This window comes from Synchiropus splendidus, chromosome 2 (assembly GCF_027744825.2).
Source record: "Synchiropus splendidus isolate RoL2022-P1 chromosome 2, RoL_Sspl_1.0, whole genome shotgun sequence".
NCBI classification, from domain to species: domain Eukaryota; kingdom Metazoa; phylum Chordata; class Actinopteri; order Syngnathiformes; family Callionymidae; genus Synchiropus; species Synchiropus splendidus.
Window position 1 is genome coordinate 20,609,363 of NC_071335.1, and position 16,423 is coordinate 20,625,785.

At 44.1% G+C, this 16,423-nt stretch overlaps 3 protein-coding genes across 4 annotated transcripts; 2 read left to right on the forward strand and 1 right to left on the reverse strand.

Annotated features, from left to right (window-relative positions):
• Positions 1 to 422: 422 nt before the first annotated feature.
• On the forward strand, positions 423 to 7,677 carry zfp91 (ZFP91 zinc finger protein, atypical E3 ubiquitin ligase). 2 transcript variants are annotated; one of them, XM_053858061.1, is made up of 12 exons: positions 423 to 1,144; positions 1,371 to 1,408; positions 1,491 to 1,607; positions 2,118 to 2,157; positions 2,298 to 2,411; positions 3,354 to 3,440; positions 3,514 to 3,699; positions 3,919 to 3,969; positions 5,089 to 5,167; positions 5,431 to 5,545; positions 5,619 to 5,718; positions 6,439 to 7,677. In XM_053858061.1, the coding sequence occupies exons 1-12, from the start codon at positions 750 to 752 to the stop codon at positions 7,241 to 7,243; spliced, it is 2,127 nt and encodes a 708-aa protein (XP_053714036.1). In that variant the 5' UTR covers positions 423 to 749; the 3' UTR covers positions 7,244 to 7,677. The 2 variants fall into 2 exon arrangements, with proteins under 2 accessions (XP_053714036.1, XP_053714037.1); XM_053858062.1 differs by having other exon boundaries at positions 440 to 485.
• On the reverse strand, positions 7,543 to 9,104 carry si:ch211-113e8.11 (uncharacterized). The gene is made up of 2 exons (XM_053858063.1): positions 8,919 to 9,104; positions 7,543 to 8,832 (listed from the first exon to the last, which is right to left on the reverse strand). Exons 1-2 carry the CDS (start codon positions 8,975 to 8,977, stop codon positions 8,202 to 8,204), a joined length of 690 nt encoding a protein of 229 aa, XP_053714038.1. The 5' UTR covers positions 8,978 to 9,104; the 3' UTR covers positions 7,543 to 8,201.
• Positions 9,105 to 11,593: 2,489 nt separating this feature from the next.
• cntf (ciliary neurotrophic factor) lies at positions 11,594 to 14,856 on the forward strand. Its single transcript, XM_053857012.1, has 3 exons — positions 11,594 to 11,882; positions 13,501 to 13,809; positions 13,872 to 14,856. The coding sequence occupies exons 1-3, from the start codon at positions 11,769 to 11,771 to the stop codon at positions 14,034 to 14,036; spliced, it is 588 nt and encodes a 195-aa protein (XP_053712987.1). The 5' UTR covers positions 11,594 to 11,768; the 3' UTR covers positions 14,037 to 14,856.
• Positions 14,857 to 16,423: the final 1,567 nt, after the last annotated feature.

A 16,423-nucleotide genomic window follows, 5' to 3' on the forward strand; every position in this document is an offset into this window, starting at 1 on the left:
AAGTCAAGGTCACAATGAGATTTTACTTATGGCTGAATAATTAGTCAATAAAGTAATTGTACTGTAGCTATAGTAGAAACAAAAAAAACTGACTCTTGTATTTTCTTAAACATCTTACGTAATATAAATTCTTGTTGACTTTGTCTCTCAATAGGTGCAAGAATTGAATGCGTACATCGCAGGGATGCAGTGGTCAATAACAATTAATGATATGAACCTGAACATTATAAAGCATCCTCAGTCAATTACCGGGTCCAGTTGAACTACAATTCCCATAGCACCATCTTGCAAACGACGCCGTCACTTTTTGTAGATCTACAAACCACACGCCAAGACGCCGATGCCGTAGAAGGCTGCTCAATGGGAGCCATCTTGATAGTTTGTCTATCTGCAGCCACTGCTGCTCATACCGTCCGTTTGTATTTGGCTTAAAGGAGACGCAACAAAGCGTACAAGATGGTGGCGCTCCAGGGCCGCGAGAATAAGTAGGTTTACTATAGCTTTAAGAACGCCAAAATAGTGGCTGCTTCTTTAAAATTATATCCCTTTATTGCCGCATCGATAATTAAGAAAAAGTTTTCGATATCTCATCGATAATTTAACGCGTAAAATTAGCGACGAGCACAACGCGCACAGAAATGCCTCACTGTTTGATAAAGGCCTCTCGCTGTAAAAACGTATTTAAAGCTGGTACGCGCTTATCCTTCTAACAGTCGTGATTTAGAGGGCGGTGGGTTCGTGTTTTGCTGATGGAACCTACAAGCGAGCGACCTGATGATGTGAATAAAGGTGACGAGCTTGCGGAGGACAAGGCCGCAGAGCAGACCCCGGCCCCCAGTACGCCGGACACCCCGCGGAGGGGCCTGAGGAACGGGCGCTCCCGGTCAGGTGTCGCGGCTGACGTAAACGGGGCTGTAACCAGCCCACAGCAGAGCTCCGGCCGCGTTCTGAGAGATCGCTCCACGAGGTCCGTACCGGCCTGGCTGAAGGACGCCAAGAGCGATGGAGAGGAAGAGGAAAGTGCGGACAGTGGAGCGAGCAAGCGGAGGAAAGTCTCCAACTCCCGGCGCAAGAAGAACGTCGAGCCCGTGGGTTTGGTGGATGTTGGCGGTGAAGTAGCAGCTGACAGCCTTCAAGGAACTGAGTAAGTGGTCACCTGGGAAGCCTTGGACTATTTACAGGCTAAATGTTTTCAAACAAATTCACACTTGCGTGGGACAGCCCCTGTCAAATTCACGCCTTCCTTATGGTGCGTCCCCTTCCTGCTGCCAGGAGGGTGGAGTGAAATATGTACTTCATCTTCACTCATAAACGTCAATAACTCTACGCTCTTGTGATGAAGTTAATAATGGATCAATCTGTTTCTCCAGCTCGGATGACTCCAAGGAACCTGTCCCAAATGCTCAAGGTGATTGGAAAGAAACATGAAGTGTTCTTTTCATTACCCTTTTTTATTTGCACGTGGGTTCACATGTGCTCCATTTCAACAGCACTGCCCCCTCGAAGGCTCCCGACCCAGATCCGGTCCAAGCCTTCAGCACCCAAGACTGTGTCTGGTTCTGCTAAGCCTGTGTTTAAGACTGAGCCAGGAGTAGAGAGTCAAGCTGGTGAGTCAGTTTTAAACGCTATGTGAAGCTGTGAATATTAGACTGTGGTGTTGAGTCCGAGACCGAGCCACAGACTTCGAGGGCCCGAGATCAAGTCAAGCCCCAAACCAACCTGAATGCAGAGTCACTTGATTGTTGAAAAAAAAAATGGAAGAAACATGAGCATAAGCTACTTTGTTTCAAGGCTGTGATAACTTCATTCCTACTGTTTGTTTTTCTTCTTTGGGGCTTCAGTGAGATTGTGTCCTTGGGAATTGTGCATTAGACCTGGTCACCTGAAAAAATGGAAGTATTGTCGAAAAGAGTGTAGGTTTCAAGAGATACTTGACAGCTATGTCTATATGTGTTTGAGCTGTCGATATAAAATCACATGCAAACATTTCAATCTGTTTGAAATCCCACCCTGCTTCAACCAAAAATCTCACATAGATTTAATGCTGTGAAAACCTGCAATGGTCCGCTAAAATCCTTGTGTCAGTAACTGTGAATCTCTTTACCTTTGTCTTGTAGCCACTGATGATGAGTTGAAAGTGAAAGAAAAGTGTGACATGTAAGTATCAAATGTGTTGCATGGTAATCATGGAAACCTTCTAAATAATTCTAAAATTGTTTCTAGTCATATTGACCGAGTAACCACACTGTGTAAGTTAAGCCTGTTAAGCTTTGAGTCTCCCTCATCTGATCTGTTAGAGAAAAGAAAGAGGAAGTGGATGATGTCTCAGAGCCTGCGATGGTGGACGAAGATGACCCAGACTTCAAGGACGACCCCAATGACCCGAACTTTGAGCCCGAGGACAGTGCCAGGTAGGGATGTGCGATAACTTATCGTACATGATATCTCGCCAAACACAATCTCCACGATGATAGTTCTGCATCTCACGATAAATGTGATGAACACGTGACACACTCACTGCATTGGACCTGCATACGTGAACATGATGAGAGCGTGACGGCGCGTCACGCTCTCCAGCTCCTGGGCGTTTGACAGGGCGCTCCTGCTGCGCTGGCTCCTCGGTGAAACACAGTGGTGAAACTAGTTGGATATTGGACAGACCTCTGCTCCGGTATTGGCGGCGGCGTCCTCTTCTGCATCCCCATTAGGGTTCACTGATCGTGGAAACACTCTCACAGGCAGCGCTAATGCTACAACCCAGCATCAGTCAGGGACCATCAACAAATTCTAAAGCGGTCAAAGTGTTAGTGAAATCTTCAATAAGGCATTGAAAAACAACCATTTTAGGAATGAGAATTGTGAAAAGGTTTTTCATCACACAAGACAAAGGTCTAACAGTTTGTATCATGATTTCCAGAATAGAATTTGACTAAATGATCATTTATTCACGTTATTTATAATATTTCTTTGATATCATCTAGGAAAGGGGTCCATATTTAAAGTCAACTGTGAAGAGACATGAGATACAGCAGACAGACGGCTCAATTTAACCCCTAAATATAGCTGACACAGCAGTCTGTCAGACACCAGCGGCTTCTACCAGAGACATGAAACGTTGAATGGACTTCACTCATAAGTTTCACCATTAAACAGTTTCAAGAGAGACTGTAGTGTGTCCAGACAATGAAAATGTACTTATTGTCACAATTATTGTTATTGCCAGAGTTACAACATTTATCCATAACTTATTTATGTCCATATAGCCCATCCCTAGTGCCAGGCAAATGTGCAGTGAAATGAAGCCGTGATTGTGATGCGGATGAATCTCGCTCACGTCTGAACTACGTTTTCAGCGGTGCAGATGAGATCATCAGCAGCGATGAAGACCTTCCGTTTTCCGATGACCTGAACGATCAGAGCTATGACCCGAAGGCTGAAAGGTGTGAGAGTTACTCTTTGGAGACTGATTTTATCTTCTTCGAATAATAACAGTTTATGTATTTCCAATCTCAGGGACCCAAGTAAAGTAAAGCGCAAAGTCCCTCCCAGACAGCGGGAGCGGGAGAGGAGAGAGAAAGCCCCCAAGAAGGAAAGTGCGGGGACTGAGATAAAGGTTGAAGGTTCAGACAACGTGGAGAGTGTGGAGGAGGAACCGAAGGTGGAAGAAGAGAAAGTCGACGACCCAAATGGACCCAGGAAGTAAGCACAGCAGTGATTTCAAGAAGAAAAATATGGTTACAAAGAACAGACTCACGCTGACTTTGCCTACGTGCTAGTATTATAAACCCAAAATGCTGCGTCATAAATTTGTGGTTGCACCGATGATGCAGCTACTGGAAACGTTCGCTGCACTGTGAACATGTAAATCATCTTCACTTCTTTCATGTGTAATTTAAAAGTCTCTGTCTGCTCTGTCAGGAGAGGTCGGCGGAAGAAAGATGACAAAACACCACGGCTGCCAAAGAGGAGGTAAAAGTGTGTTTTAATGGCTTCTGAGAACTGCTGTTGATCAGTAGTTTGAAAGCGTGTGTGACCTATAAACGGGAGTACCATTATTATTTTAAGTATTAAGGTACATGGTACGTACAAACAGTATTTTGGTTTCAGTACAAGTGGAAAATATGTGATCAGGATGTCAAAAATGCCACTTCTGTTTGCGTCTTTACAGTTTATGAATCTCAAGTTTTTACTATTTGTCTTTATTTTTCGGCTTGATTTATACTTGGACAAATGCTTGACTCTGTTGCCCCGACAACATTCTCCACCTGGAGCGGCAACTTCAACTCCAGCGTTGCTGCAGCAAAGTTTTCAATTTCACCACGAGCCGCAAGATACTTGACGCATTTAAAGAGGGCAGTGCTTCATTGAGCGATCGATTATAAGTAATAAAAAATACACAGCAGAAGTCTAGTTAGGAGTATAATAATCTCTGTAACTACGGATGTCATTGGTAAACGTTTTCTTGAATGAAACTTGCACTTAAAACTTCCATCATAAACATAAAATTCTCCTGAATCCCCTCAAACTTCTTCTTCTGGGTCTGTGTTTCTCTCGCATTAGAGATGTAGTGGGTCATGAATCAGCTGATGAGACGTCACGCAGGTGGATCTAACCAAAACTGTTGAGTTTCTTGTGTACAAAAGTACAATTCAAACCACAATCATGAACCACGGTCATCCACGCTCGAATGGTCAGGTGCTGCGCTTTGGTTTCGGTTTCATACAGCGCGGAGCTGCAGCCCATGCTGTACTTTCCCTTTTACTCTCATAGTAAAATGCGAATAACGTCAACATATGGTGTTTTATTATGACATATTCCCAGATCCATGACACTTTTCACAGGTTTATTTCTGTCTGTTTGTTACTCCTGTTTATTCTGCCGGAGCAATTCATTCTTTTTGAAAAACTACGCTGCAGTTGCACTAACACTCCCGGTGGAAATTGGGAGTCACTCTCGCTGCAGATCACTATATCGACAGCAAACATCATAGTCCATGGAAACTCCTCTAAGCTTACCACTAAAATGGCAATGAACCGATTTAGTGGTGGGTTCATCACTGTGACACTGAGGATGCCTTTGCTCTCACAGGAAGAAGCCCCCTGTGCAGTACGTTCGCTGTGAGATTGAGGGGTGTGGCACAGTCCTGGCTCATCCTCGCTATCTGCAGGTTGGTCTGGATCATTGTCATGTTTTCAATGATTTAAAGTGAGCAGGGGAAACTGATCTCAACATGAATGTTAAGAGTGGACTTAAATTTGAAACTGAATGGAGAAAATGTTTTCCACAACACTTCAACATAAATGCCTCTTTATGCCAATGTTCTTCACAATATAAACAAGATCAAAGACGGCGAGCAGAATGAAACTGCTGGTGTGTCGTCGTACCTTCTGTATTACTTTTAATATAGTTTGATTTTCTTCCCTCAACCAGCATCACATAAAATACCAGCACTTACTGAAAAAGAAGTACGTTTGCCCTCACCCATCTTGCGGGAGACTTTTCCGGCTGCAGAAACAGCTGCTTCGTCACGCCAAACATCACACAGGTGAGGGGGTGACGTGCACCGTGGTTCTGTAAAAAAAGATAACATTTTTAATGCTTCATCGTGCTTCGTTCAGACCAGAGAGACTACATCTGTGAGTTCTGCGCTCGTGCCTTCAAGAGCTCCCACAACCTGGCCGTGCACCGGATGATCCACACAGGAGAGAAGCCCCTCCAGTGAGTCTTTGTCATTGGAGTGTGTTTCTGTTCATGGAAGTCCTCATGTTGTCAACGTGCAGACCATTGTTGGGAAGCTCTGTGGTCGTCTTGGGTCCCACACAGCCTGTAGACAGGGGCACCTGTGACACAGAGACACTCGCATACAAGTGTGAGATGTTCAGGCCTGGACCCTCTCTTTGGTCGGCTGTAAAACTAGTCTTCTCCATTGTGGCTGTGGTTCAGCATCAGGGTTTGAGGCCGTGTTCCCTCTGAGACAGGCCTTTTGTCCCTGAGGTGCAAGTGATGACAGGACCTAGTGCTATTGAGCAAACATGATGTTAACAAATACAAACATTAAATAGATTTTAAATGTGAAAGCTTCTGATATGCTTGTGCCTCTCGTTCTCCTTGGTTCAGGAGTCTCAGTCCGGTACTCAAAGGGCCGCAGCGGATGCAGGTTATTGTGCTGTAATCTGTGTTTGCTTGTTTGGTTGGAAAAAAAACCCTGCACCCACTGCGGCCCCTCTGTGGATCAGTGCGAGGCGCCTGCCTTGGTTTGTTCCTTGTGCGCTACAACGCCATCTACAGGCTTGGCATTTGCACTACATCGTTTTCAGTGGATTCATGTAGACTGAAATTGAACTGTAGGGAATAAGAAATGTAGAATACCATGACCAATACCATGATCTTTTTTTTTTTTTACTTTGAAAATTCGAATGTGATCCGCTGTGTTTCTAGATGTGAAATCTGCGGCTTCACCTGCCGCCAGAAAGCGTCTCTGAACTGGCACATGAAGAAGCACGACGCCGACGCCACCTACCAGTTCGCCTGCTCCATCTGCGGGAAGAAGTTTGAGAAGAAAGACTGCGTGGTGGCGCACAAGGCCAAGAGTCACCCGGAGGTCCTCATCGCAGAGGCGCTGGCCGCCAACGCCGGCGCGCTCATCACGACGCCTGCCGCTCTCTTGGAGCTCCCTGGGAACTCCATGCAGACCGGGGTCGTCAGCGTGGAGGCACAGAGCGAGCCCGCGGGCCCGGAGGAGGCGCCGCAAGTCGCTGCGGTGGGTCACCAAGTCGTCGTTCTGGGTCAAGAGCGGAACCTCCACAACATGCAGGTTCCCGTGACAATATCGCTGTCCCCCATCGACCCTCCATCCCCTGCTGACGCCCAGCAGCAGACTCACCTGCAGCTGCAGATGCCTGTTCAGTTTGTGCAGGCGCCGCCGCCACAGCCAGCCCAAATCCAGCACCTGACCCTCCACCCGGGCGGCGTGGTGACCCAGCAGCAGCCCCAGCTTCACCCTCTCCAGTCGTATACCTCGCAGCAACAGCAGCAGTGTCAGGGCCAGATCTTGCAGATGAGCTTCCAGCCAGTGAGCCAGGCACAGACTCCCAGCTCCTCCATCATGGCCACCACGGCGGCCCAGCACACGCCCACCACCAACTGCTTCACCCTGGACAGCCCTGCGCTGAGCTCGCCCTCTCAGCCTGCTGGCTCGGAAGCGGTGCGGGACGACACCGTGGTTTGGCAGCAGACAGGATGAGGGCGTCATTAACAACCTAACATACTGTATGTGTTTGAGATACAAGTAGGGAGACGGCTCCATCGCCTACTTTGACTTGTCTACTGGGTAGCTTTTTAGAAGAATCAGGGAAAGACGTGTCCATGTTGGTCTGTGTAAGTCGTTGCCTTTGTACATAACATTCCTGTAAACGTCACTAGCCTTTTAATGTGAGAGCACCGATGATATGCAAAGCCGTCGGGTCATGGAGAGCGTCGTTCTCTCCGGAACGTAGCAACATAATTTATGTTTTGACACGTAAGAAAATGATTCATCGAGATTTCAGTTCATTTATTGTGTCCTTTATAAACCTTCGCCTGACAAGGTTGACAGAACAAGTTTTTAACAGTCTTAATGAAGAACAACAGTTGTTAAACGTCTAGAATGAAGTTGCATATTAAACACGTTTGTCAGTGTTTGTGTGACTTGTGTCTCAAGGCCTTTCCTGCTACTCCAGCGCTCCGATTCACCTAGGCTGGTTATAGGCTCCAGTCTCAGTACGATGAAGATCTTCAGGGGTCGCCACAGCAAATCAGCCCCCTCCACCTGAACCTGTCTTCATCCTCGTCCTCCTTCATCACATCAGTGAACCACATGTTCTCGTCTGTCGCATTGTTTTGCCCTTCATATTGGACTATGGAGATCATGTCACGATTTGCTGAGTTAGAAAATACTTCTCTGAACTAATACAGGAAACAAAACGTTTCATTGAAAGATGAACAGATGGAGCAATGTGTTTCCACTATGCAGCAAGATGGGAAAACTAGGAACAAACAGTAAGAAAGTGTACATTATTGCTGGAGTGGAGTGGAGTGAAAGTGTACCCCACTATGTTGTGGTTGGGTGAAGCCAATTTGTGACCCACCACTGAAGCAGGTAAGTAAAAGGTGCGAGTCTCAATGTTGAATGTCTTTTGAGCCTCAGTCTTGTGAAGGAGCAATCAGGACCAGTGGAGCCGCTCTCTGTCCCTCTGCATGGCCAGCTGCTTCATGGCGCGCTTGGGTGGAATCAACGTGTTGCTCAGTCCCGCCTTCCTCTTCTTGGCTCTTTGAGCGTCCTCCTCCGTCTCCTCTGACCCGCCACCTTCACCGGACACAGCCTGAGGTGGAGTTTCATTGCTCAGAGATGAGCGACCATCAGATGCGGTCAGCGCCGTCTGAAGGTCGCTGTCGTGTGCGAACTTGCATTTGATCCCGAACCTGCATCTCCCGTCCCTTCTGTACGACACACACATCTTCTTCCCCCCGATCTGAGAGGGCTTGGACTGCAGGGTGAGTGGGACGTGCTTCTGTAGGGCACTAAGCTTCTGCTCGGCCTGGGCCTTGAAGGGGTTTGCAAACACACTGCTGCTGCCCGAGCTGGCGTTCAGAGCAGGAGGGGGCAGTTTGTTCTGGTGGACGGCGCCCTGGAAGCGGGCAGCAAGGCCCGGATGTTGTGGGGAAGGGCACCGCTTCAGTGGGTCCAGGTCAGCCCCTGGATCTGCATCTCCATCTGACTCACTGGAGCCCGACTCCAACAGGAAGTTGCGGGACCTTTTAAGAGGTGAACCATCCGGCTCCAGAGTCTCCCCTCTGTTTGCCAGCAGATACGCAGGTCAAATAAGCGCAACAGATAACAGAGCAATGAAAAAGTGGCCTAACACAACATGTTAGTTTACCTCTCTTCGGCATCACTGTCAGAGTCCGAGGAGACGCCATATCCAACCAGGGAGTTCATATCGCGCTCAGCTGTTCCTGCTTTGCCTCAGCTTTGATCACAACATCCACGTCATATATCCATACGTTTATTTGATCGCAACGAAAAGCAAACCCTCGCATTAGCCGCTAAGGTTTAGCATTCCCTCTTTAACGCTATTGACTTCCGATAGTGCCATCTGGTGACTTGGAGTATTATTACAGCCAGGCTGCTTCAGGATGCGATTTCTTCCACCTTTTTACGTCCGAAAACGCGACTTTTATTGATTTTCGTGCGAGTATAATGCACGTTATACAAGGAAATGAACATAGCGTCTCATTTAAATGGAAATAACTAGAAATGTATGGACATCTTCATACTCATATAGGTTGCATTTAGTTATCAAGTTCCGTGATGCATATTTGCAAGCATTTTGTTTTTTGCTATGAACCATTTGCATCTTATTATAACTGAATAGGTCAGTTAACCACTGTCTTCTTCTGTTTGCAAATAACTTCAATAAAGCTTTTAAAGCTATTTAATTTAATTTCATCATTGTTTTGGGTTTTTGTCAAACCTATTGTCATCTCTGTAAAAATGCCATCACTGTATCACTTCCGATGTTAAATAAATTTGTGGCTTTCTTTTATTCTGAAAAAGGTTGTCACTTTTTTAAAGCAGGCGTGGCATCAAAATGACAGATGTGTCAAAGTCCTCTCCGGTAATTCGCTCGAGGCACCAGAGACAACAAAGTGAGGCCAGAACAGATCCACACAAGTCACACAGTGATCATAATTCCACTACATGGCTAAACTTTACAGAGGTTATTTTTTTGTTAATCACTCTGATTTAATGAAATCTCTTGATCGTTCATTTGCTTGCCGGGGATCTACATGACAAGAAAAGCCTCCTGGTGGAGCAGCTGTCTGACTTGGCCATGGGATTGTTATCTGTGATCTAAGACCGACTCCACCCCATACAGATGATGTCATGCTGCTTCTGCAAAATTCACAATCGCAGCCCTACTTTCAGGGTCTCGCGCACGCTCTCCTGGATCCTCTCAGAGACGGTCATGAAGAAACTATTTTCATCCTTTTCCAGCCTCCTCTTGGCCCCCACTCAAGCGCTTTAAAAGTAAGCCGTGAACTGTCCTCGGCTGTGATTGGCGTGAAGATTACAAAAGTCATCTTCATTTGCACATTCATGACTCTGTGCCACTCGTGACCTTTCGGTGCAGACGTGTGGGTACAGAACTCTTTCTTGCACTGCAGTACGCAGCAAGTTAAATCATCACCCTGCGGCTCTGCTTAATAGCTGTAAATAAAAGGTTTCCCAGCTGCTGCTGCATTCCTTTACCTGCGTGGGTTTGGGTGTGGAACAACCATCGCCAGTCAAATGTGGGAGCTGGTCTCATCGTTTTTGAAATTTGTATTTATTTATGTTTTTTTTAGTGCTGTCATTTTAACGCGTTAATTCAATTAATTAATTTAACGCAATTAATTAAGAGTATCAACAGTTCTTCATTTTGCCTCATTTAGAGGCGTGTTATACTTCTATTATTCATTTTTGAATTGCTATATTGAGCCTAAGTGCCTATTTGAAACAGCCTTATTTTATTTCAGAATTTTATTTATTTAACTGAATCGCTGTATTTGTATTACATTTTTGAAAACAGCTTTATTTTATTTATTTAACTGAATCGCTGTATTTGTATTACATTTTTGAAAACAGCTTTATTTTATTTATTTAACTGTATTGCTGTATTTGTTTTACATTTTTGAATAATGCACCTGGCCTAACTGGTTTGCGGATGTGCTTGACCTTTACTTTTTCTCAACACAATCCGTTCCAGAAGGCCGTTCGAGAAGGGATTTGTTCGAAATCTGAATCGATTTTTCCCATTACAATGAATGGAAAAAGAAATAATGCGTTCCAAGCCTTAAAATAGGCTTTTGTAGGAGTGAATGTAGAGTGTCTGCTGCAGGTGGCTGTTCCTCTATGTGTGTGGCCGCTGCATGTGGGAGGGGTTGCCGAGTGAGTGAGGTCTCTCCAGAAGTGAAGAGGTGCCCGGTGCGTGTCCAGCTCTGAATGTGCGCTTCTGTGCAGTTTGGCTGTGACAAAGTCATAAACCAAGTCACGCTCTGTCCCAGACTGGCCTCATCCCTGTCCCAGCTCCAGCCCACAACAGGACATCAAACCCTGGAGTGAGCGCTCCAGCACCTCCCCTGTGACACTCTACCACGGTCCAGTGTGGAGACAGGAAAGGTTTTACACCTCAATATGAAGAAAAAACAGTCAGTAAATGTAGCTAACGGGACACGTCTGCATACAGAGGCTGCGCTATACACAATAACAAAGCGCGTTGTTCAAGTATATATATATATATATATATATATATATATATATATATATATATATATATATATATATATATATATATATATATATATATATATTTATTTATTTATTTTTTTTTGATAAGTCATGCATGTCACGTCCAAAACAATAGACACGTGTATGTCACTTCCCGGGTTCCGTAGACTATTTTAATAGCAGAGGAGATAAACTTCTTGCGAACTCGACCGAGCCGACCGATCCTTCCCTCCCTCCCTTCCTCCCTCCGGGCTTGCTCCGCCTTCTCATTCCTGCCTGGTGTTGGGTTCAGAGGGGAGCGGACTTGGCCGCGAGCAGCGGGGGCTGACAGTTAGTGAGGAGATAAGGTCAGTGAAAAGCGGGAAGCTCGTGTAACAGGACGCGTGGAGGAGTGGCGTGAGCTGCCTCTCGTTACTGACCCCAGAGCGGAGATGAGCGGTGCGCGGTGAGCGCTTCATCAATGGCCGGCAGACGCAGCATCGGGAGGGTCAGCTCGGACCCCAGTGTCGTGACCCAAGCCATCGCCGTCGCTGAGCAGCTGAGTGTGGAGTGCTCCACATTACTGGAACTTTATGTGAGTTTGTGTCAGTCACGCTTTTGAGAAAACGTTTCTAAGCTGCCTTTCCCAGTGTTTTAATTCGTCCTGTTTTAATCCTGAATTTAAGTCCGGACTTTTGGGATCTGCGTTAGTGTGTGCTCAACAAACAGAATGCACTTCCTGTCTAAATTAATGGTGCTTCATTCCCATGTTTAGAAGCTGCAGCGTTCATTCCATGACTTTGAATCCATGATCTTGGTTTGTTGTGGTTCCTCCCAGCCTTCTCAGCTTGACACTCTCATAATGGATTGACATTAAAAAGATGAGCAGAATAGAGATTAAAAAGTAGGGGAATATTTATTTATTACTTATTCTATCACTTAGATTATTATATTACATACATATGACTGTATATTTATTTTATGAAGCAGTGTGAAGAGTTCTGTGTGGCGACATGTGCGTGCAAGAAACTGCGCCGTCAGAGCGCCACCAGGTGGGCGGTATTCAGGTCCTGTACCAGCGCACAGAGGTTCAGTCTGTTCTGCAGGAGCCTGTGTCACGTTACAAATGACTGAGTTCCCGAACTGGAGCCAGACTGCTGCTCTTTCATGGGGCTTGGAACAAACGCCAGCGCGGTTTCCGTCATGTGACACTGAGCACTGTTTGGATAGTGTTGGCTTCCGACAAAGAGAATTAAAACACCCATTTGGAAGCTATTTCTGTCTCTCATCTCCATCACAGACCAGATCCCTCTGTGTGCTTGAGTCACAGAGCAGTGAACACCAGGCGCAAACTCAACAAACAAGCGTGAACTCTGAAGTTGCTTTGATGCTTTCATTCTGAAGCTGAGTGGCAAACACTGCTGGAACCATGACAAACATACAGACTAACAAAAACCCCTGCCAAGTATTTATGATCCACTTCTAAACATCAATAAAAAATCCCAGCGATGATCATCTTTTTTAGAAAAACAACTCATCTTCTTCCTTCCTGGTGAGGTCTCTACATCCAGCCTGTTCTTATTAGGGTTGGGGCTTTCATTTTGGTTAGTCACAGATAAAACTCCACCAATTCCAAGATGAAATGAGATCGATTGAAGTACTGAAATTTCATTTTTTTTCATTGATGTGTAAGCTCATGTGGACATATTCTTCTTCAATTTGATCCTTCTATTATTAAATGTGAAAACGCGACTAATCACGATTAAATGAATATTTTTTTAGTTTTTGTTTACAGAGCAAGTCACTATTATTTTTGCAAAATAATAAAAATTTATAATCAAGTGCTTTAATATGGTAAAATGCCTGAAAGAAGCAAAAATGTAAAAAATAAAATAAAATAAACAATGTTTGTGCAGAGATGTGGATTTTTTTTTGTTGTTTGTTTTTTCGTTCGGAGGTGTCAAACATTTACCTCTGGGTCAGTGCAGGTCATTCTGTCACTGCGGTTCTAACTTGCACATACCGGTTAAGATTATGGCCTCAGCACCAGATCACGGGGCTTGTGGGCTTCGCGCTTCGACCCGGTGGTGGAATCTGTCGAGTTCCGCCGGGATTAAAAGAGTTCCAGTCTCGGAAATTGTCTTCCGAAACATCAGGTTGTTCTATACCTTACTCTGGTTTTAAATCTCTTTGCTTTATGTTTCCGCATCAAGAAGCAGAAAGAGTCTTTCACCTCGGAAGTGGCGGACAGTCGCCTGGTGTCTGTGCCTCACCCTTCTGCCCAGCTGGACTCCGGGGACAAACTCTGGTCCCTCCACATGGCCCTGCTTCAGTGCCGGGGCCTGATGAAGAGAGCCGTGGAGCGAGAGGAGAAGGAGCTGGGCAGTGAGAAGAACGGCAGCTACGAGGGTCAGAGGCGGGTGGTGAAGGAGCGTCTCTCTCTGCTGGTCGGCAGGACCGCTGAGATCCTCAAAGCTGTGAAGGGTGCAGCGGCGGCGCCTCCTAGCTTGGCGGAACCTGAGGTATGTGCACGGGTCAACACATGTGCTGGGTAAGAACCGAGCCCTCTCTTTTCTCGTGGCAGTGGGACGGTTCCTCCACGTTTGAGCTGAAAGTTTGGGTGTTTCGGGTGTTTAAGGAGGTGGACTACTGGACCAAGGCCACCATCACGACGCTGAAAAGTCTCTCGAAGAGCAAAGAGCCTGTCGCAGCCAGCAGGAACAGAAGTGACAGGAATGGATACAGATAGAAAAGTTTGAACTGATGTGAAGCAAAACACGAGTTAAACCCTGCTGAACTATAAGTTATTTCATCACTACCATCTAGCGGTTGAACTACGCTATTAACCAATTCGCTCGGGCAGTGCGAGAAAATAAAATGTGCACTTTAAAACAAAAAATGGTGTTGGAACAGGCTCCATTATCAAACAATATATCTTTAACTTTATTTGGATACACTGATAAAACTGTTTTTAATTGATGTATAGGTATGAGTTCTCGCTGTGAAGGCCACACTTTTATATCATTTGATAAAGACCTAATGTGTCTGAATTAAATAGCGAAAATTCATTTGTGAGTATTTAACAATGGATTGATTCATTGTTGTGGTAGTGTCTCAAGTTGTCGAGGCAGAACAAGTTGTTGTTGTTGCTAGTATTCATTTGTTGAAACTGGAAGTGGAGAGTTTTTTTCACGTGGAAATGTTCCTGATTTTTAATCCTTTTAAGGTTCAGACATGCCGTGAAGTCAGTGGTGTTGTTGAGGTTTTATTGTTGTGCATTGTTCCACAGTTTATATTCCACTGTTGGTCTGGAGAACCTGCATTTACCAAGCTCACGTGGCACCTTTCATTATAAAGCGACTTGCTTCAGATGTGTCGCGGATTCCATGACATTCCTTTGAATTATATTTTATATTTTTGTTTATTTCTTGTTACGTTGTTTTCTTTACTTCTTAGTCAGGACTACTGATCCAACAGAGGGAAATGAGAATTATGTACTACTGTTTATTTTATTTTTTAAACTTTATTTTTCTGTTGTGACTAGTAACAAACATAATAAAGTACGACAAAACGTGTGGTTGTTATTTATTGGTTTTAATTTCACGACATGCATGTCCTGGTAAAATAAAGAAGCTCAGATTATTAATTATCACTGGCAAAAGGATTTTGTAGCATGAAAAAAACTTCAATCGAATCACTCTAATAAATTGTTTTTAATGTAAACATGGTGAACCACCACACAATGTGGGCTAATGTTTTGAAGGTTTTCTCATACATTTCCTGAGTGCAGTCTCTTCTTCGCATCTCCTGTGTGTCTGTGTTACAGTATTACTGCCACCTGCCGTCCGATTAAGCTCATTGCATTCTAGGGTCACAATATTCTGTGAATAAAAAGAAGAAAAAAAAAAAAATCAGAGTAGATGAAACTCGTGGCCTTTCTGGTTTTACTTCACCCTTAATTTATTTTTATAATTTATATACTTCTACACATATTTTATCTGTATGAAATATCTTTACTACAGTACATATATATAAATGATAAAAGTCCCATAAAAAATAAATCCCATTTGATATTACATGTATATTAAAATGTGTTGATATGCCAATCAGGGTTATTAGTGAATGAAAAAAAGAAAAAACAGAGGACTGTAATTTGTGTTTACTGAAGTAAAAAAAAAAAAAAACAAAAAAAAAAACAGATGAAAATAATAACTGAAACGGTCCTTCGCTCGTGGCATAAAGAAACCAGCCAAACCTCTCCATAAACAAATTACAACTAACTGAATTTGAAAGACAAAAATTCAAAACAAAATAAAAACGACAACGAATGAAAACCCCTAACTTTTATAACCTTATTGCCAGTGTGGGAGGAAGTTTTCGCTCCAAATAAAGTGACACAGCTCCCCCTGTTGACCACAGACAGAGCTACGTGCGTCTGCCCGTCGGTTGGCCTCCAAATCCAGTCACAATAAAAAGAAAGGATATCCATCTTCATTGGTGAGAATCCCTGAGCTCCACTGTAATCTCCATAAACTGCGAAAGAGAATTTCAAGACAACCCGAAACTCACTGTTTTCTTTTGAAGCCAACCACGGGAACCACATCGAGCAGCGCTGCTTTGAGGCTGTGATCGTAAAGGCCTGGTCACCCCCAGCTTTCATTCTGCCATCAATATTCCCTGGTCAGCAGAGCTCATGGACATTCATGAGTGAGAAAAGTAAGCACCCAACTGAATACTAATAATCGATCTATGCCCCAATATCTTGTTAAGTAGGTCCACATGAGAGTTTTAAAAATGAGGAAGTTCAAGAGTTCTTTATAGATATGGACATAGAGATATAAACAAGCTACGGTTAGCGCAATGGCCAAAACATTATTATTATAATTATTGCATTTCTGATGTATTAATAAAGATTATATATATATATATATATATATATATATATATATATATATATATATATATATATATATATATATATATATATATATAGCCACATTTTTCAGTTTGAATGAATTTGGTATATTACTGAATAAAATGATCAAATGATGGACCCATACATAAATTTAAACAACAAAATATTGTTTATTTTGCATCAGTGTGACGACAGCACAATAAATCACAATGGTGGCTATA